At 40.3% G+C, this 21,915-nt stretch overlaps 1 protein-coding gene across 2 annotated transcripts in view; it reads right to left on the bottom strand.

Annotated features, from left to right (window-relative positions):
* Positions 1–21,915, bottom strand: part of LOC117961804 (complement C3-like) — a 32,193-nt gene that overhangs the window by 5,612 nt on the left and 4,666 nt on the right. For both annotated transcript variants that reach the window (XM_034900751.1, XM_034900744.1), the window contains 26 exons: positions 21,745–21,827; positions 21,383–21,470; positions 19,471–19,573; positions 18,729–18,843; positions 15,734–15,849; positions 15,423–15,566; positions 14,328–14,543; positions 13,467–13,667; positions 12,505–12,660; positions 12,082–12,211; positions 10,670–10,738; positions 9,306–9,608; positions 8,494–8,782; positions 7,461–7,546; positions 6,635–6,774; positions 6,020–6,229; positions 5,611–5,671; positions 5,366–5,449; positions 5,078–5,281; positions 3,811–3,886; positions 3,043–3,205; positions 2,769–2,876; positions 1,924–2,080; positions 1,007–1,170; positions 376–528; positions 121–180 (listed from right to left, as the gene is read on the bottom strand). In XM_034900751.1, coding sequence (XP_034756642.1) covers positions 121–180; positions 376–528; positions 1,007–1,170; positions 1,924–2,080; positions 2,769–2,876; positions 3,043–3,205; positions 3,811–3,886; positions 5,078–5,281; positions 5,366–5,449; positions 5,611–5,671; positions 6,020–6,229; positions 6,635–6,774; positions 7,461–7,546; positions 8,494–8,782; positions 9,306–9,608; positions 10,670–10,738; positions 12,082–12,211; positions 12,505–12,660; positions 13,467–13,667; positions 14,328–14,543; positions 15,423–15,566; positions 15,734–15,849; positions 18,729–18,843; positions 19,471–19,573; positions 21,383–21,470; positions 21,745–21,827 — 3,679 coding nt within the window. The remainder of the gene's footprint in view (positions 1–120; positions 181–375; positions 529–1,006; positions 1,171–1,923; positions 2,081–2,768; positions 2,877–3,042; positions 3,206–3,810; positions 3,887–5,077; positions 5,282–5,365; positions 5,450–5,610; positions 5,672–6,019; positions 6,230–6,634; positions 6,775–7,460; positions 7,547–8,493; positions 8,783–9,305; positions 9,609–10,669; positions 10,739–12,081; positions 12,212–12,504; positions 12,661–13,466; positions 13,668–14,327; positions 14,544–15,422; positions 15,567–15,733; positions 15,850–18,728; positions 18,844–19,470; positions 19,574–21,382; positions 21,471–21,744; positions 21,828–21,915) is intronic.

Raw genomic sequence — 21,915 nt, 5'->3', positions numbered from 1 at the left:
AAAACAAAAGAGACACACAAGAGAAACAAATCATGCAAATTATGGTTGAGTAAAAGCCTTGTACTATGCAAACAAAAATCCTGCATTTCTGTATGAAAAGAACTTAAAACTTGATGGTACCTCAAGTATTCCCTGTCCGTTCCCTTGAGCTTGCACTTCCAAATCAAGATCAGCAGGCAACTACGCGGCAAAAGCACCAGAGAAGAAGACATTTGTAGTAGCATACATCTTAAAAAATACACTCCCTGGTTATTTTATTGCAACCAGTTGTTCTCTGAAATCCCCAAATGTCCCCAAACACATTGTTTGTGAGATAGAAACTCATGATACACTTCCAGTGTCTCCTGCTGATGAACCCAGTGTCATGTCTCTCACCCTGGAGGAGCGAGCAGCGTAGGCGTTCACCGGGTTGAAATGGTAGCGGATTTCTTTGCGCCCTGTAATCCTGACATCCACATCCAGACGGACATCCTCAGGAGGTTTGTTTGTCAGGTACTCGGACAGCGCCTGGAGCACCACCATGGTGGACTGGGACAGGACAGAGAAGGAAAACAGAGAAATGATTGGAACGAGATTTTGAGCTCTGCAGTCATGTGTGAGCAGTGTGTAGAGCAGCGGGCTGAGGACGCAGCCCTGGGGGGAGCCAGTGTTGAGTATGATGTATGATGATGTGGTGTTGTTAACCCTTGATGGTCTGATGGTCAGCTGTTATGTCGATGGACTGTTTGTTATGTGCAACATAACCAGCCTCTGAAAGCACTACATTGCTACTAGTGTAAGAGCAATCGGGAGGTAGTCATTTAGACAGGAAACTACAGCGGTCTTGGTGATGGTGGTTGTCTTGAAGCATGTTGGTATGGTGGCCTGGGAGAATGAGATGTTAAAACTGTCCGTCATAACATCTGCCAGCTGGTATGCGATATAGCATATACCGCTCCCAAAGATCAAAGACAATAATGTTGAATTTGCAGATCCCAGCTCTGCTCGGAGACTCCCCTGCTGTTACCTGAGTGGAGCCGAAGCCTCCTCCTCTCCTCCGCTGGCTGTTCAGCCACTTAAAAGGCGCTGCAGCTTCCTCCATGCGCCCCAACTTCACCAGAGCTAGCAAGGCGTAGCCGGTCGCTTCCAGGGTGAACAAGGGGTTCTGACTGTCGGGCCAGTGGCTGCCACCTGGAGGAGAGAGAGAGAACAATGAACAGTAGGATCTAAGGAGGGTTTAAGAAAATATATTATATACATCTTCTTTACAACCATTCACTGAAAGCACCAAACAGACCTGTTTTATTGCAAGATCCCTATCTTCGTCGAAACTTGCCATTTTCTGCCTGTAGGTTGCTAGCTCGGAGGTTGTTGTTTCTCATAGCCAAAGGGGATTTTAAGAATGGTAATATGCAGATTGCAGAAGGGGGGAGAATGAAATATGCTGCCAATGGCATGTTTATACCATAGACTGTAAATATCAAAAAAATATATTTACAGTCTATGGTTTATACTATCAATCTATGGAGTCTACATCCAGTGAGTCAGACTAGCCGACATAAGACAAATAAAATAAACTGAATTATTTGAAGCAGTAACTTGATGTTCTTGTAGGTAAGATTTTCAGTAGTGTACAAATGAAACTGGGCTGAGTGTATGAGAAACCTGGAGCTACAGCTCTGAGTGTATGAGATACCTGGAGCTATAGCTCTGAGTGTATGAGATACCTGGAGCTGCAGCTCTGAGTGGATGAGATACCTGGAGCTACAGCTCTGAGTGGATGAGATACCTGGAGCTGCAGCTCTGAGCGGATGAGATACCTGGAGCTACAGCTCTGAGTGTATGAGATACCTGGAGCTGCAGCTCTGAGTGGATGAGATACCTGGAGCTGCAGCTCTGAGTGGATGAGATACCTGGAGCTGCAGGTCTGAGTGTATGAGATACCTGGAGCTGCAGCTCCGAGTAAAGATGGTGTCGGGTTGTAGGGCTGAGCATTCCCCAGCAGAGCCAGCGCGTACGAGGCGATGGCCACAGTGTAGGGCCTCCTCCCAGTCGTCATCAGCGCACTCTTCAGGTATTCAGCTGTCTTACGGACAGCTACCTACAGCAGACACATATGGTAGACAAAAGTTATAAGCACTGTTACGCATTATGTAATAATTAATGTATAAAGTGTCAACATGTAAAACATTTTCACTTCATCACGTAATAATAACCACATTATGTAATAATCTGCCACATTTGTTGTGAATTCGTACATAATGCATGTAAGCAACAACTTCTTTGGTTGTTTTAAAGTGCTCCATAAATTAAGATTTATTTATGGATTGATAGAAGTAAATATAAGAAAAGAAATATTAGTAATATGTATTACTTTTTGATTTAATTCATCAAATGTCTTTCAAAGGCAGCAGAGGAAAAGACATCTATTCCTGTATGTTATACATTATGCTTCATATCATTACACTTTCATGAAGAAAAGTGCAATCCTTCGCATTTTGTAAAAACTGCAGCTCTATAATTTATGACAAAATGCGGTGAAATTTATTACATATTGCATATAGGGTTTTGATTACATATTGCGAGTGTTAAAACCTAATGAAGTAAACTTTTGACACAAAGAAATGTTGACATTTTTTACATAATGCAGTCTTACAAGCACAATTACTGATTAAACCGCCGAGCATATAACAATGAGGTATGAAAGTGCTCTACAGAAAACAAACATCAGTTAACTAAAAATGAAATGTAACTTCTTGGCAAAACCAGATCATTTTTGTGTGAATTACCTCTACGCTTGGCCCAGTGCAGCGGATCCCAGCCTGCTTAGCCTCGGCGAGCGCTATGAGGACGAAGGCTGTCAGCGTTGTCTCGGGGTCATCACCACGGAGACCGCCCTGCAGACATAGGAAAAGACGTTTTTACACAAAACAGAAGAAGAAATTCCATTTTAAAGAACAACAAAGAAGGAACACAGAGAGGCTAAGAGGATAGACAACATGCAGAAAAGATTTCATTAGTTTTCAGCGGGGTGCCATGGTGTGTTTTAAGTGTGTGTCTCACAGTCATGGTAGTGGTGTAAACTGGGTTGTCTTCTCTGAAACTCCCTCTCCAAAGCTGATGTTTGTTGTTCACCAGGTAGAGCAGAGGTTCGCACACTTGCTGCTCGTCGATGCCCGTGATGGAAAAAGCCATGGAGAAAACTTTCACCACGTACGCCGTGATCCTGACAACCAGGTGGACTGTTGTTAGCCTTTATTTGGTCACATTACACTACTTATCTAACAGACTAAGTAATGAGGAAATGAATACTGACAGTAATACACCCTAACTAATTTCCTATTCAGAATGTGGCACAGTATAAATGGGTTTGCATGCATGCATTCAAACTAGGGCTGAACGATTTGGGGGAAAAAATCCAATTGTGATTTTCCTGTCAGAGAGACTAAGTTTTGATATATATTGCACATTCTGCAATCATGTTAAAAAAACAATTCCGTAAAGTTTCTGACTTTTTTGTAAAGAATCTGTGATTTGTAACATTATTCACATACAACATTCAACATTCAACTAACTAATTCACATCCAATAATCTTGGATATCACTTTGAAAACAATTAATTCAAACCTCTAAAATATAAAATTGGCTACCCTTTTTCATCATATATCTTAATACCTCATACATGTTAGTTTGTAGAGAAGCAAAAATGTAATATTCTTAAATAGCCACAAAAACTGAAACTATTCTAGTTTATCTGTCTACCAGGGTTTCTTTGGAAATCCACTCATGGGTTTTAAAGATTTGACTAAATATGTAAAATCTTGACAGTACCATGTACTTGTGCCTTCCCTCTTGTAGGGGGGGTAAGAGCCATCACTCTTTCTGTATGCCAGCTGGTTCTCATAGCCTGTAAACAACATAGAAGACTTTAAAGGTGGGACGTGAAATATTTTCACAATGAAAACAAAGTTTGTTCCCAAAATCCATCAAGCTAACTAGCCACACATCTGTCCGGCAAGTCTGAAGTTCATTGCTCAACCATCCTGATAATCGTCCATTCACTCACTCACCCATCCATCCACCCATCCATGTACAACTTTCCATATGTTCATTCATCCTCCCACAAATCCAACTTGCCATTTGTCCACCTGTTTATTCATTCATCCATCCATCCAGCTAGCCATTCCATTGCTGTATCCATCCACTGCTTCACTTATTAATGCATCTATCCTAATAGAAATTTTGCTATTTGTCTATTCCATCAATATATCCACTTATCCTTCCATTCATACATCAATGTATGCACTTGTCCTTCCATCCAACCACTAATATATCCACTTATCCTTCCATCCAACCATCAATATATCCACTTATCCTTCCATCTAGCCATCAATATAACCATTTATCCTTCCATCTAACCATCAATAAGCCCATGCATTGATCCATCCATCCTTGTTTCTAACTCTCCGTCTATCCATGTAATAAACTATCCATCCACCCATGCATTTAACTATTCACTGATCCATCTATCCACATTTGTATCAAACTATCTATCCACCCATGTTTCCAACTCTTCCTCCATCCATGTACTCAACTGTCTATCCATTTAAACATTCATCCCCCGACACTGATACCAGTCCATCCACCCATTAATTATACACCAGCAAATCACTCATCTCTACAAAAACAAAAGGAGGGAGGAATTAAAAATGTTAAACGTAAATGTTGCACTAAGATTCAGCTTAATAACTCACATTCAATAATCATGGATACCAATTTGAAAACGATTAATTCAAACCTCTAAAATATAACATTGGCCACCTTGTTTCCATCAGATATCTTAATACCTCATACATGTCAGTTTATAGAGAAGCAAAAACTTGATATTCCCAAATAGCCACAAAAACTGAAACAATTCTAGCTTATCTGTCTACCAGGTTTTCTTTGGAAGAATTGATTAAATATGTAAAATCTTGACAGTACCATGTACTTGCGCCTTCCCTCCTGTAACGAGGATAAGAGCCATCACTCTTTCTCTACATTTTTGAATTCCATCCATCCATCCATCCCTCCATCCATCTCATTCATTCTCTGGCACCTCTCCTGATGTACCGGAGACCTTCATCCCTGCGCTGCACCCCTACACTCTCCCAGCTGTTGGTTCGATCCAGGTAGAGGGTGGCGATGAGCGGCAGTGTGATGCTTGCCAAGTTCTGCTCCACACAGCCACCGGGCATCTGGATCAGGGAGGCCAGAGAGTCCTCACTGATAGAGTTCTCAATGCTGTCTGCCAACACGTTGCCTGGAGGAGAGAGGATGAATCACGAAGCAGTCCTTTCTCATAGGATTATTTTTGAATTTGTCCACCACTCTGTTGGTGACTGACCTCTGACATTGATAAATGTCTCTGGCCTAGAGTTCGGCACAACTGACTCCAGTTCGATCTTGCCCACCCGAACCGTCTGTGTTCCTATAGTGGACGGAAACAGAGCCATCAAATTAAACTTCATCACTAGTTAATCCAAACCTGAGGATGATCCATCTCTTACAAGGTAAGACATGTTATCTGACATGTTAACATACATTTGACAGGAGTAAACAGGAAATTGTTCATCACTGCCATCTTCTTACCTCCCTCAGCAGACGGGTTCAACACCACACTCCAAACTTCAGCCTTCTGCACTCCCTCCAGCTGTTTGGGTTAAGAAGAGATGTCTTTATTTAAGTCAGTCTCAACTTTCTTGTCTAAACTTCTTCTTTTTTTACCTTTAATTGGACTTAAGTTCATTTCTGTTTTGCATCCTGTCTGCATGGCAGTCGTTTCGAGATCATGGATGTACCATAGAAATAAAACGATTGTGACAATGAAGGACACTCATTTTACATTGCAGAGTGTCAACTTTCCTGTTCTAGCAGCTGACTTTCAGAAGGACAACGCAACCCCCAAAGGCTGGTGGAGCAGACACACTTAACTCGCTCCCGTTAAAGATCCTACCCTGATTATACTGCCAAGAGATCTTCATCATCAAGAGGGACTCACCACCACACGTAGCTGTTTCTGGATGCGGTCTCCTGCCGTTGTGCCTCTGGCCACCACCATCACCTCCAGAGGAAGTTTCCCCACTACCAGCGGTACGATGGTGTAAGGCACCGCAACAGAGGAGCCGGCCGGCAGGGTCACTTCCTGTGTGTGACTCTCCTTAAAGGCAACACTGCACATACCTTCTGTCTTCATCAGCACCACCCTCACCTAAACGGAAACCAGTCACGAGATGTATTCATTCAAGACTTTATTTATTGATTACCTTTATGTGGCAACAGACTAAACCTAGAATTGTTTTAGCCATAAATCCCGCTGACTTTGATGATGCCCTACAGCGCCACCATCCAGCTCACATTTCTGGTTCTACAGTAAGTGAAATGTCTGGACAACTATTGAATGGACTGCAAAAAATTAGATGCAAAACAAATAGCATTCCCTCTAGCATCAGCTGTCCTTGTTAAGGGCTAATTTACATCTAACACATGTCACATGCTACCATGCTAAACTAAGATATTGAACAGTATACATGCAGAAGGGGCATTCTTCACTAAATTCCCCAGCTGAATAATAAAGAAGTGACTGTGCTGAGTAGTTTTGAGGAGATATACTAACATGCAGGTCGTCGTAGTCGTAGTTATGGATCACAGCTTTAATCTCGACCTGCTCGTTCCTCGCCACTGAATACGGCAGCTTCAGGTCCACAAAGAAACGCTTCCATGCTCTGAAATTGTAAGGTTCAGCGACACAGAAACCTACAGGCATTCAGAAGTAAATTAGTGATGTGATTATGCTTCTGCACGTGAACATGTATAAGTAACTTTGAGTTTAGAGATGTGAACTTTCAGCCTTTGCTTTTTCAGTAAATGGCTTCATAAGCATTTTGCAGCATTGCAATAATTAGGCCATTGAGAGTGTATTGATTCCCTGTAGAGTTGAGCAACTGTATGATTTTTTGGACAACAGATTCTACAGAAGTAACTGTTGAGAATATGCTGAAATTATTTGGGTGGCATGTAGTGAACACCTCAAAATCAAGTGTCTGCATTTTATAGTCCAGTTTTAAGTCATAAAATTGGGGACACTCCAAATAATGACAAATATGTGATAGTCCACACTTTACTTGAAGATATCTTCATAAGAGTGACATGATGACACTGTCATGAACGTCATAAACATTAAAAAACAAGTCATAAACGTTTATGACATAACGCTTCTTTTAATAAGTGTCATTTGGTTTTTGTCATGACAAGTTAGGGTTTGGGTTTATGTGACATGACTGTGTCATAACAGTGTCAATCATGTGTTTGTGACAGTGTTATGTCACTCTAATGTAGAAACCTTCAAGTAAAGTGTTGCCACTCCCCTATCTGTCTGCTTAAAAGCACAAGGCAGTGGCCGGTGTCATAAAATGTGTCCCAAAGTGACAACCTCCTCGTACCTGTTTGAGGCGATGCACCGATGGCCAGAACTCCCCACTCCGTGATGCTGTCAGGTAAGGGGTTGTCCACATTCTTAGACGCTAACCTGTTGATCAGATTCATATCTGTGTTATCACCAGGAGGTCCAAGGTCAAAGCCCAAGGCTCCTTTTAAATCGATGAAACAAAAAACGGTTTAGCATAGCTGTGTAAATGTTAATCAAAGAAAGAAATACGATTTTAAAACTCTACATTCATTTTTGCTTTTGCATCATACTTCAGTTTCAGGGGTTAGCTTGTAAAATTTTAAATTAGTGATAAAAAATAACAGCAACGTTGCAGTTTTGGTCGACCGATGCATTTCACAATGTGAACAAGGACATCACATTCAAACAGGAATTCTGATCTGTTTGTTCAGTTGCTATCACTGACTAAACAAAACATGATGCAATGCAGGGAGTTCACAGAGCTATCTGTTTGACGTGATCAAACCAAGTAAGAGGCTTTGGATTGTACCTGATGCATCTGTTTATAAGATATGATTCAAATATGACACACCATGAAAATGGCTGGATTAGGACATTTGGGGACTGGTTTCTGGTCCATTACAGCATTTTCAAATTTACAGTGCACAGAGGGGTGCTACTGTGCTGCGTTTGTTTAAAAATCCTTGACGCTTGCTTGGTTGTGAACCCAGCGGCAACCTCCAGGCCTGAAAAGTAAAGTGCTTTAAACCAGCATTGTTTCTAATTGTTTCTACCTCAGCAAGATGTCAATCAGGAACGGGATTTAGCAATGCATATACCTGGCACTGTGTACATTTCTTAGAACTTTGACCCTATTACAGTTTGTTTTCAGTTATCAAAGTGAATTACTTTTATGCTGGTTCCCATCTTTTGCCCCTGCAACAACCTAACTGCAGCACAGGGATTAATAAAGGCACTAATATAAATCAAATCTGAAGATTGAAACTGTTCCACCCGATGTTTAAGTAAAATAAATTATGTAAATAATTCTGCCTCTGATGTAATCTCTCCTCTAATCTACTACCCACCCGTCTCTGTCTGCCTGGCTGGGAAGGGTAACATCCGTCCACAGCCAAGATTCGTAGAACTTGGATCGCAGATACACTTGAGTCGCATCCAGATACTCGTCCTCCTCCTCCTCATCTTCCTCTTGCCTCGCTGAAACTTGAAACACTATTTTTTTCCCCACATTGTCTGCGTTTGAATGGGGCATATGCATGTCAGGTTGAGACCTTGCAAACAGTACACTCTCTCCATACCGTCCAGCCATTCCAGACCGTCCAGGCGGTCCAGGCAACCCACGTTCACTGCCCCAATCTATTTGAATACATTTACATATGATTAGCATTCATTACACTCATTACATATCTCTAAAATATGATTCTAGAAGATGTTCATATGTCCACATCCACACACAAACTAACTACTGCACAATTAAAAAGATGCTGTGTTGAATGCATTTCATTCCTCATTTGCAATGTCCGTAAGTATTTTACGTCCATGTTTAACCTGCAGTCCTCTCCCTGCCATTTCTGGTGCATTGCTTTCTTTTTTTGTGGTGTTACTGCCACTCACAGACAAGTGAAGAGTTAGAACATTGATAGGAATGTGAATCATGGATTGCCGTGATATTTGGTCAATGTCAGGAGGAATTGATCATCTCTCTAGTGCCAACATTAGATCAAATATTTTGTGTTCAATACTTTGGTTTTTGACCAAATATGCCAAACTGATGACATACCCATTTGTGAGTGGTGATTTTTAGCAAATGTTAGCCCGCTAAACGATGGCAACTCAAATTTAAACAGAATGGTAAAGAAAAGGTTGAGGTAGTACTTACTAAACCTATCCCGTGATAGGTGTATTCGTTCCATCATCTCCACTCTATCAAAATGATGGAATGAAGTGGGCAAGGGTGGAGGGGAGGTGGTAGGGGGAGCTGTTGTAAAGGGTGGTGGGGTGGTGGGAATTTGGGTGTTAAACTCTTGGTTCCTGTAAGTGGCGCAGCAGTATCGGAAGGCTTTCATGCACTCCCAGCCCTCTGTGATGTAGAGGGAGCGTCGCGTACAGGAGTACGGCATGGGGATCCCCCTGAGGCCGTCCACACAGCAGCGACGCTGCAGCTTCTCCTTGTAATGACTCTCTGGAGGCAGAGGGGGGAGGAACAAGACTCATTAGTATGAGTAATAGTATTAAAGGGCTCATATTATGCTAATCTTTAGGTTCATAATTGTATTTAGAGGTTATTTCAGAATAGGTTTAATTTTCAAAAAACACCATATTTTGTTGAACTAAACATTGCTGCAGCTCCTCTTTCCACCCTGTGTGTTTAGTTTTCTGCTACAAAGTGAGACATCACACTTCTGTTCCATCTTTGTCGGGAGTTGCACATGCACAGTAGCTAGGTAAGGACTACTAGCCATTCAGAAGCAGACTAAGAATGTGTCTTGCGCCAGCAGTTAGGCAGGCCTTATAAAGTGTGTTACAAAATGACATACGTTCGTCTCTGAAGTGAAGGCTGGACTACAATGGAGCTGTTTGAGGCAGTTTATGAACAGTGTTTTCTGTTGGAGATGGTGAGTCCCTTTGGGGTTGACTTTGGGCTTGTTCTGGATGTGTAAAAACTGTTTGCTATCACACTGGAAATACCAAGGTCATAACTTTACAATATCAGCTTGTTGCGTGGTTCTTGTTTCCCTAAAGGCCGTGACACACCAACCCGATAATTGTCTGTCGGATAGTCTGGCGAGGTCGGTGACTCGAGTCTGTTTGGCGTGTTTCGTGCCGTCGTTCGTCGGAGGGGCCGTCGGCCTTCATTTTGCCCGACCTGACTTGCTGGGTTGGAAGGAGGACAGTTGGACTCAATGACCAATCTGATTGGTGGAGTGCTAACCCAGAAATGAAGAGCAGGACGAGCGTGACAGTGTCTCTCAAAATCTGCCGAAAATCTTTTAAACTGACATTTGTCGATCTGAAATGAAGACAGATGTAGCAACTGCATGGCCAATTTCTTGTTTAAAATGTTCTCAGAAACACATTTTGGTGAACTTTTTTTATATAATATGAGATGTGTTCAGAGGCACTTCTTTTGACCAACTCGGGGAGTCAGTCCAACCGCCTTTACTGCCGAATGTCACCCTTTGGGTTGGTGTGTCAAAGGCTTAAGTGAGCAATTCATGCAGTTCATCTACTACTTTTACTCACCCAGCTCGGCTTTACGCTGCAACTGTTCAGCAGAGCGCCTCCTTCTGGCACTGCCTGGACACCGCAGGGCTGGTGAGAAGAGGGGAGAAAACATCTGTAACCATTGGGTGAACTCTCTTTTTTCTACTGCCATCAGACTCTTAAACAGGAGTTTATCATCATGGTCTACCTCATATCCCTTTACTATTTACTGACTTTTTTTTTTAGTTTTGCTTATGCATAACTAGCACCGTTTACATTCACACTGTTTATGTATTGTTTCTTTATTTTTCTGCCTTTTAAAATTGCTTTATTTTGTATATTTGTAGTACATCATTTTTAATACATATTAAAATATTTTACATTGTTTGGCACTCTGTGGACAGCAAAGGAAGATTTTAAATTGTTAAAGGAAATATGTTCTATTGTACAATAAATGATCATTTTGTTTATCTGCTTGTCTCTATCACAAACATTCTTTAGAAAAAATCAACATATCTGATTAAGAATGATCAGTTATATAAAAAAAGATCAGTGCTGCCAGTCTGTCATAGATCCCAAGGATGTAATAGTATGCAGTTTCAGTAATTCCTTAATTACAACAGGATGGATCACTATTACACTGCCCAAACTAGACTGATTCAAATTTTAAGCTGAGTCTAAAATATGTTATTTATATTTATTTTAATTTGCAGTAGAAGAAGTAACATAGAAGTTTTCAAGTATTTGGAGTTGTAGTTGAGACTTTTACTGTTTCGGCTATCTACCTAAATGTTGGCATTTATCAGCCTTCAATAAGAGTTACTGTTTGTCACAGGCCGCCACCGATAATAGTTTGAGCAAACACACAGTGCAAACATGGCCATGAACTGCTACAAAGGGAAAGTTGGACTCAAACAGACAACACAGCTCCTTTTTACTGAAACTACTTTAAGAATTTTACAATTTCTACAGGTTTTTTTGGATGTTTTTTTTACGGTATATAAGTTAAAGTTCATTGTCTTTACATCTAACAGTAACAAGAGAAGACGCTCTCCCTTTTCAATATCTGTCCCATTTTTCTGTCACAAATATCAACTTCCAATTGAGTATTGTTCACTCATATATCCAGTTTACTACCTAAATTAAGTTTTAAAGCAGAGTTAGCATTTCCAGACTTTTGTATAGCTTATAAAGAAATTAATCATTATTTAGAGAGTTTGTTCAAATCACAGCATATGAAGTAATCCTGTGAACTAGTCTGTGTTTTGTAGTTTGAGTTGAGAAGCTAGAATAAGGAACACCACGAAAATGAAATGAGTCATCTCAAGGGGCTTTCCTACTAATCAATACCATAGACCGTATATTATTGATGGTCTATGATCAATACTCTATATAAGTTGTTGACCCAACATGGGCTGTGCGTGCAGCTGCTGCTCCGTTCTCGTAGGTACCTTGTCTGGTTGTGGTTTGAAACCCGGCGCTGGAGGCGTAGAGCAGCCCGGCTTCTGAGAACACCGCCTTGGCATCTCTGCCACCCCCACGGGTGCAGCCGATGTCTCCCTGCTCCACCACACCCCAAATCTGAGGAAAAGGGAACATTTCAGGATAACAATTTGATGAAAAAATACACTAATGATAGTCTTCGGTACAGAAAAAAAAAAAAAAAAAATGCTGACTTGTGCCACTGTAAAATTCCAGTGTATTCCATTAAGTCACTTCACTTAAAAACTGACTTTTATAACTATTATACATGTTTGCAAAGAAAGAAATACTTTAAAATAGAGTGGAAAAATTATGTTTGATTGGTTAAAAAATAAATTAAAAATAAAGTTTTTATTTCACACACACATTATTTACTGTTTACACACACATACCTTACTCTGTGTAAGTCTATCCCTGTTGAGAAGATACACAGCATTGTCCACAGCCACCAGGCTGACCTTTGACCCTGGATATCCTCTGATCTTAAAATTAAAGTTCTTCCCAGGCGCGTAATCTCGACGTATGCCGTCCACTGGCCCAACATTCAGCTGTAAAACAGCATAAAACAAAAACATTGCCACAAAGATACACATTACAATACAAATGTACGGTTTGGTTTGTAAGGGTGTCTTGTTTTAGGTCAGATAAGAGGATCAGAATTTCAGAATAAGGCTGGCATTTTTCTATGTTTTTCTTATTGTGAACAACCCCCCCCCCCCCCCCCCCCCCCCCCCCCCCCCCCCCCCCCCCCCCCCCCCCCCCCAAAAAAAGCACTTTTTACAAACTTCGGTGCTCTGGTGAGTATTTGGGTCAGCAGGACGATGGATGTTGGGTTTAGTCAGAATAAACTAATGAAGGAACATGTCACCCACTGCAACAGCGTGGCTCACTAATCTACTTTTAAAGGTTTTTGGATAGTAATGGAGCTCTATGGTTCAGAGCAAGAAGATAGAGCAGACTTAAGTATACACACACACAACACTAAATTGTCAGATCATGTTGTTTTGATCGTTTCATCAGAATCCGAAATACTTTATCGATCCCCAAAGGGAAATTCTGTGTTACAGTTGCAAGAGGTACATACATATCAAAGAAGAAATATACAGTTAATAAAAGAAATATAAGGAGTGTGGATATTTACATGATTAGGAAAGGACTTTTATGATACATGGGATTTGTGGAAACTGAGAAAAGATAAAGGACACTGCCAGCCTGATCCTTTATGCTTTAAGCCTCGGTTTGTTGCATAAGAACACTTTTTGCATATTGACAGACAAACGCCGTGAGTGCTGAACTCGTTCAACAAAGTCTGGAGTGTTCTCTAGTGACCCATGAGACCGAGCTGATCACTCACCCCTCCAACACAGGAATCTGCCACATCTACCCAGATAGAGTCTGGCACCACCTCCTCCATCCCCGCCCAGGGAATACTGTAGAACGCCACAAAACGGAACGACGGCATCATCTCCGGGGTGACCTTCAGTCCGATGCCGGTGACCAGCTGCCCCGTCACATCTACACGCTCGGCCATAATAATTTTGCCTTTATTCAGCACCTGAGGGAGTTGGGGGGAGAAAGTCATGATCGATACAGGTTTTGTGTTAAAGTTCTTGCTGCTTGTCAGTGGTGGAATGTACTGTTACAATGTGCATTTACTCAAGTACTGAACTTAAGTACAAATTTAAAGTCCTTGTACTTTACCTGAGTCTTTTCTTTTCATGCCACTTCCTACTTCTACTCAGCTACATTTCCGAGAGTAATATTGTACTTTTTACTCCACTACATTCATCTGACAGCTTTTGTTAACTAGTTACTTTACAAATTAAAACCATTACACATGAGACATGTAATTTATACAATTTGATGTTTTATTATAAATTAAACTACCCAACACTATAGCAGCAAACACATACGGCTGAAATGATTAACCGTTTAAACACAGAACTATCTGATTGTTTCCAGTTTCTGATTTGGGAATTTTTCTGCATTGAGTACTTTTACTTTGAATACTTTAAGTACGTTTTCCTGATGATTCTTACATACTTTTACTTAAGTAACATTTCCAATGTAGGACTTTTACTTGTAACAAATTCTTTTTACAGTGTGGTACTTGTACTGTTCTTAAGTAAATGATCTGAATACTTTTTCCATCACTGCTAATTGTTCTACTTTTACTCTCCACTTTCTGACAACTGTACTGGAAAGGTTTTCTCACCAGGTAGGTAATGTATTTAATGTATTTTCTGTGTGTCGGGTCTGCAGGAACAATGCTCAGCTTCAGGGGCAGTGCGTCTTCTACAGAAACCGTGGTAGTCCCTGTGGAGATATGCAGGTAGTTCTTTTGGAGTGGGTTAAAGGTGACATACGGCTGAACGGTGATTTGTTGCTTGGCCTGCTGATCTGGTCTCAGGCCTGCCTGCGTGGTCTCAGCCTGGGAAACAGACAAAATAAAAAACACAAGGTGTGTGCCAGTTTTGTCTTTATAATCCCAAAAGTAGACAAGAAAAATCCAGAAAAGACGTTTTAGAAAGATGTTCTATGGGGACACAAAAAAACATCCAGATAAATGGCGCCATCCGGATAGAGTGAATCTGTTGCCCTCACAGATACTTGCAGCTAAGCTTGGATATACATGTACATTCCAATAAAGGCTGTTAATAACATGCCTCTGAAGTTTGACTTATAGGCAACACACACAAATATACTTCTTTGATGTATTTGCATTGTGCTAAAATGTGTTAATTTTCAATGGCCATAAATGAGTCTGAAACAAGAGCATGGCACATTTTTTAACATTATAGTCATGATGGCCTTTAGAAAAATCTTTTTTAGGGAGGTGGGGTAGTGCACTATAGGCCCCTGTCCTTAATGGCATTTTTCCCCCAAACCAGTACTTTCACACTTTTACTTAAGAAGCTTGAGTTGATATGTCAACTTCTACAAAAGTCTTTTTAAATTCTAGTATCTATACTTCTTCCTGAGTACTGAATATGAATACTTTTGACACCTCTGGTGAGATAATAAAAACTTAAATGATCTATGTCACTAGTTTAGGCCTTTCTTTCAACAACCGTTACAGGAGGACACAACAAGATAAATATATGCGTAGACAAACAAACAATGACAAATATGTAATTAATTTTAAAAAAGAGCAAAAAATGTATAGTAAACTTGAAATGAGGAAAGCAGTAAAACACGAACAGAAGTCATGCTGTTTTGTGTAAAAGAATTAGTTAGAATTAGTTTCAAGTTAAATTCTCACAACATTAGACCCTCTCTGTGAGCAAAAGCAGAATGTAGTCATACTAACAGTGATGATTTGTGGCTGTTGAGAGCTGGGCATGTTGATGGTGACCCTGCTGTTGCTGGTGAAGACGACCTCAGTAACGCCCGGCAGCTTCACATTAACCGGGACGTTACGGGCCGGGGAACCATCATGGTGGCTAACCTGGATCTGGAATGGAAAGGAGGAAAACCTGTGATTTTATCCACTTTACAGTTTATCCCTTACATGGTTTGAGCTGAAAGACACAACACACAGAGGATCCAGCCTGTGATGTTTAATTTTACTGGCTTTTACTAATTTTTAGTAGATAGATCATTACCATAGATGATCCTTACTGTAAAGTCAAAGGGCAGGCCCGACTTGAAGTACTTTGGTATGTCTTTGAAGAATACGACGTACGGAGACTCCACAATTTTAATTCCAGTCTTCTCTGCTTCAACCAGATCACTGCCTGTACAGTAGAAAAACAAGGGTCAAATTCTACCAATAACCACAAACCTGAACAATCTAACTCTTGTGTTTTCCTTGTTTGGTTTTTTTTTTCACATCAGAAATACATGTTTCTTCAAATCAAATCGGCTCAAAAATAACATGGATGTATGTTGTATAGAAGATGTATACAGTGATCTTGGCAGGTAAAAATAACGATTAATTTTGATTTAATTTGGGGTGTTTTATTCCATTTGAAAAAGATTTTTAAATTGTTTCAAAAACAGTATCTTGAGTAAAATTTACATTTACCAGTCTGTGATCCACTCATCATCCTCTGATCTTAACTATTTGGCAACATATTTCATAATTTCTGCTTTTTTAAACTTAGAAATGAGTTACTGTATAATGTCATATAAACAATGTTAATATGAACAGGAATTTAAAAAAGCACTACAAAGTGACAAAAAAGTTCATTTTCAATTTGGGACCAGAGGAAAACAAGCTCATGGTCGTCAGGAAAACATCACAAGGGTTAAGAAATCGAAACTCAAAGGTCCCATGTGGTATTTTGACTGTTAACACCATGTCACACACTTTTAATGGATTTATTATCCTAAAGGAAAACATGCAGGCATGTTGTTTTTAATTATACAGGGTAAAAACAAATACATTTTAATTCAATTTATTAATTTATTGATTCAATAAATCTGGAAGCTTTTCGTGTTTGTCCAAGGTTTCAAATTGCTTGAGTCAGTTATCAAATGCAGAAATAAACAGGACCTTTGCTTTCAAACATCTAAAATAACTCCTCCCAGTTTCAAACTCCTCACAGTTTAGTGATTTATGAAATACCCCACATTTCCCAAGAGATGAGCCACGGGGGAATGTGATGACTTGTCTGTCCAAAGGGTCAAAAGTCATGTTTATATAAAGCTAACCCCCGGGCACTGAGTTGTCCTTTACAATGAAAATAATTACCTTTGGTTTGTTTATGACATTTTGAAGAGTTTGGTCTTGGTAGGCTGTGGTGCAAGGAATAAGGCAAACACAATGCCGTCTAGACTCTCTTACCCGACTCTCTTAATTTCCTCTCTTTCTGATGGATTATTTAAACTCATGCTGGATGCGTTATATTAAGCTGAACATTCAATGTAAACAAAGATATTGTGGGTACTGTAAACCTAACCTTGATGTGGTCATTCTGTGACAATGCCTCTGCACTCAATTGGATAGAGCTACAACCAATCAGAGCAATGGAGTATGTGACGCATGTTGAACTTTTACCGAATCCCGAATTAAGACTGGCAGTACAGAATATGAAAAAAGGAAAATCACCAGGCTTTGATGAGATTCCCCTGTGAATTTTATCCAACTTTTTGGGAACAATTGGGTCCTTTCCTTTTTGACATGATTAACTTCTCTATTGAAAAAGGTGAATTCTCAAGGGAAGTTAATACAGTCTTGATTTCCTTACTCTTGAAAAAGGATAAGGATCCTACAGAATGTTCCAGCTATCGGCCTCTGAGCTTGCTTAACAATGACATAAAAATCTTTGCAAAGCTCCTAGCCCGCCCTTTGGAGTCCCATATGTCAAAATAAGTGAACCCTGACCAAACAGGATTTAGAAAAAGAGACTGGCAGCAGATAATGTTAGACGCCTTCTCCACATTGTTGATGCAGCATACTAATAGCCAATGTCACATCACTCTCTTGATGCATTGAGCCTTTGACAGACTTGAGTGGCCATTTTTATGGTCAGTCTTTAATTTGTATGATCAAAGCTTTGTATTCTAATCCCTCAGCCAAAGTCTTAACTGGACGCACATCCTCCTTTTTATTTCTAGTGCAATATTGCATCTAAAATGTCCACCTTGATTAATGTTACTGGGCCTGTTTCTGTCAATGTTTTGATTATGAATGACCTGTCAGCTTTTCAGCTCTCTAAAGCTCAAAAACGTACTGTGTTTGCTGGACTTAGAGCTGCTAAGAGGATGATTGCAACCCCTTGGAAGCCACCTCATGACTTATCTCTTTGTACATGGATCCTTTCTTTTTTGGATGTCACGTACATGGAATGTATTTCAATGGCTTGTGTGGGTGGAGCCCCAGGGAAGAGACTTTGCACAGCATTGCTGAGTCCTTGAAGGCAATGCTGTAGCCTTTTCTTTTGTTTGTGTGTGTGATTGGTCCCTTGTCTGTCTGTCTGTCTGTCTGTGTTTGTGTGTCTGTTTCTGCATGTGTTGTTTTGTCTCCCTCCCTCCCGTTTTTCCCCTCTGTGATTTTGTGCCCTGGGATGCATTCCTATGTCCCAGTGTGTTGTCTGTAACTGTTTGTGAATGTTATGTAATTTCTTTCTGCATATAAAAATAAAAATTTGATCACAAAAAAACTTTTGCCAAATCCCGGAGGAAGCATCACAAAAACATCTTTCCAATCAACAAATACGTTGATCGTAGTTCTCTGTTCCTCTTTTAAAATGAATGCGCTGTCGATATCTACGATGACAGACACAATGTCGGAATCCATGGCGTTACTGTTGATCATCTGTCCATCATCCTATAAAGCCCGCCCTGACAATTTAATTGGTCCGAAAAGTACTGGTTCAAGTAATGTTGCTCCACAATAGATCCAGTCATGACCATAGACCGTTAATAAATAAAAAATCTATGGTCCAGACCGAACTTCCAAAATATTGTGGGCGGGGCTGAATTCAGCTGGCATCCAGGCTACCGTAAACACAGATGCTTAGCCCAAATTTGTCAGCACACAGAAAATGTGTTATATGTTTACTTCCTCCATGAACTTGGCAGGATAAAAGAACAATGTCACCCACGTTTGACTATTTTTGCGTACACATTTTCCGAATGACTATTTATTGACTTTCTGTTGGGTGCTTACCTGACTTGGTGAGCACAGAGGCCTTCACATACACAGAGTTGCCCACCAAAGATCTAACATCAGGGTAAGCTCTCTTGATCTCCTCCATGCTCAGACGGATCACTCCTCCATCCAGCTACAGGAGAACAACACAGAAAGTAATTAAAACACTGTTATTTAATATATTACTTATTATTAAACAATATTTATGATTTCAACAAATTAAATTTTATCTCAAGGTCCACTTACAGGCTTTTTCTGGAGCTTTTAAAAGCACCCCCACAGTCTTGATAAGCAACTGATACTGACACACTTATACTGAGCAAGCTTCCTCCCCTGAGGAAGGCATTGAGATGTGGTTGAAAGCTCTAGAAAAGGCTTTTTAAGTGGACCTTGAGGTAGGATTTCTTCTTTTTGTCAAACTACTAATTCAAAGTTCAAGAATCAATGTTCACACACATTCATTTCTAAAATATTAAGCCAAATGCACAAAAGCTTTGCTGCACTCACTCAGAGTTGACCAGGGAACTCCGGGCAATGCAGAAACGCAATGCAAAAACACCACAGTAATATTTACTTAGCATCAAACATGCTAATAGAAAAGAAAAGCAAGTAAAGACAATGCTAAAGAGAACCAAAACTTGTAATAGCAGCAAGAAATTATGATATGAGTGGCTCACAATTGTGGCAGGAAAAATGTCATGACAGCACTGCTTCATCAGAGACAGCAGTTGATGAATTTTAGGATGGAGCAGTGACTTACATCCGACACCTGCTTCACCGAAGGCAACCTTCTCATCTCTTGGTTGATCTTCACTCCAAACACCACATAGGCCGTCCCCTGGACCGGCTCCCCATACAGGTACCTGAAACACAATCACAACAATGGTCAGTCAACTGTGATCCATTCTTTTCTTATAGAATGTGCCTTTAAGAAAACAATGCCTGTATATGTTTGGCACATTTAACTTTGTCGTGAACACACAGACGTTACTGCCACTTTGCTGTTTGAAAGCCATGATGTCTCTATGTCATGGGCGAGCCAAATTCTCTGAGCAGGCAAAGCAGAGAAAGGGGGGTAACCATGCATAAGGGGCAAAATTGGCCCATCTGAGCTTTTATTTGCTCAAACGAAGAGCAGGATACCCAGGGCTCCGTTTACACCTATCCCCATTTCTAGCCACTGGGGGACATAGGCAGGCTGGGGGAACTCATATTAATGTCAAAAAACCTCATAAAGTGAAATTTTCATTCCATGGGACCTTTAAAAGTACTTAGAGTTGCAGCGGACCTGCCATTCTCTGGCAGTTTGTTCCACATATGTGGTCCACCAAAAAATAAACCCTGCTTCTCCATGTTTAGGTCTGACTCTGGGGACAGAAAGCAGACCTGTCCCAGACACCCCGAGAAGTCTGGACGGTTCATGTAAATGGTTGGATCTGTTGCACAACTAAAACAACTTCTGAAAGTACACATGTTCCACCAAACCAAGGCTATTTTGCGCGGAGGCTCATCATGGGTGGCAGTTAGCGTACGGTGACCAGACATCCCCAGTTTCCGGGTACCTGTCCCCGGCTGGATCTGTCCCCAGAAATGTCCCCGGTTTTTACTGTGACCAACAGACCCAAAAGTGGAATGAAAGAAAGAAAACACTGACCAAACGTAGCCGATAGCCGCACACCCTACACACACAGCCAGAGCCAGCGCTGCTCAGAGCTCAGAGATGTTTTAGCAAGCTGTATTTTACGATGCTAAAATCACTGATTATTTACATGGAGGCTGGTGGTTTTAGCAAACGCAATTTCATGGACTTTTATGTTTTAAAAAAAGATCTTAATCTTTAACAGGAAGGTTGACCTCCTTAGAAATCCTTTCCATAATGTTGTCAGACAATTAGAATATTAATCTGATTCTGTCGGTAGCAAAACGAGATATGTATAAATATGTAAATACAAGCTGGACAACTGTCCTATTAACATACATTGTAGCTTGTTTCTCTGCCGACTGCAGCGATCTACTTGTATCCAATACTCAATGTTGCAGAAACAAGCCTGAAGCAATAAAGCAAAAGCTGTCAGATAAATGTATTTCAGTAAACATGACAACATTATCAAATATTCCTAATCTTGAAATATTAGGAGGGGCGGCTGCGCATCGGAGTGTGAATGTGGGTGAATGTTTATCTGATGAGCAGGTGGCACCTTGTACGGCAGCCTCGGCCACAGTGTATGAATATGTGTGAATGGTGAATGTATCCTGTATGATGTAAAAGCGCTTTAAGTAGTTGTTAAGACTAGAAAAACGCTATATAAATACAGCACATTTACATTTAGGACTTTCTATCTTGAAATATTAGGACTTTCTATCTTGAAATATTAGCACATTCTATCTTGAAATATTAGGACTTTCTATCTTGAAATATTAGGACTTTCTATCTTGAAATATTAGGACATTCTATCTTGAAATATTAGGACTTTCTATCTTGAAGTATTAGGATTCTTTATCTTGAAATATTAGGACTTTCTATCTTGAAATATTAAGACTTTTTATCTTGAAATATTAGGACTTTCTATTTTGAAATATTAGGACGTTTTATCTTGAAATATTAGGACTTTTTATCTTGAAATATTAGGACTTTTATCTTAAATATTAGGACTTTCGTGCGTGTGACTGACCTGGCCGAGATGTCTACTATCAGTTCACTGTCATCCAGGCTGAGGAAGGACTTCCTGGGAGTCAGGGTAACATTGAAGGCAGGAAGCACTAAAACACAACACATATAGACAGACACACACACACACACACACACACACACACACACACAGAGTTATTAAACAAACAACACAGCAAGGTTTCCAAAACACTAATCCCTTAAATAAAAATGTAATACTAGTAAAACCAACGAGATTCTCCCAGTCCTAGTCCCAGTTTTACCATTGAAAAAAGTGTGATGCCTAAAAGACAAAGAATTTTGGAGCATAACCCCCCACCCACCCACAACTGATGGCAGAAGAAAGCATGGTTTAACTTGACCTACCGTATTTCTTCACCTCGAACGAGGAGGTGAATGTGTTCTGCTGCCAGTGGTCAAACTTTGCAGTCACTGTCCACTTCCCTTCACTGCCAAAGACAAAAAGTCATATCAGAGATCAAAGTAATTAATATATATATATATATATATATATATATATATATATATATATACACA

The sequence above is a fragment of the Etheostoma cragini genome, chromosome 2 (genome assembly GCF_013103735.1).
Source record: "Etheostoma cragini isolate CJK2018 chromosome 2, CSU_Ecrag_1.0, whole genome shotgun sequence".
Classification (NCBI taxonomy): domain Eukaryota; kingdom Metazoa; phylum Chordata; class Actinopteri; order Perciformes; family Percidae; genus Etheostoma; species Etheostoma cragini.
This window is presented reverse-complemented; position numbering and strand designations above follow the sequence as displayed.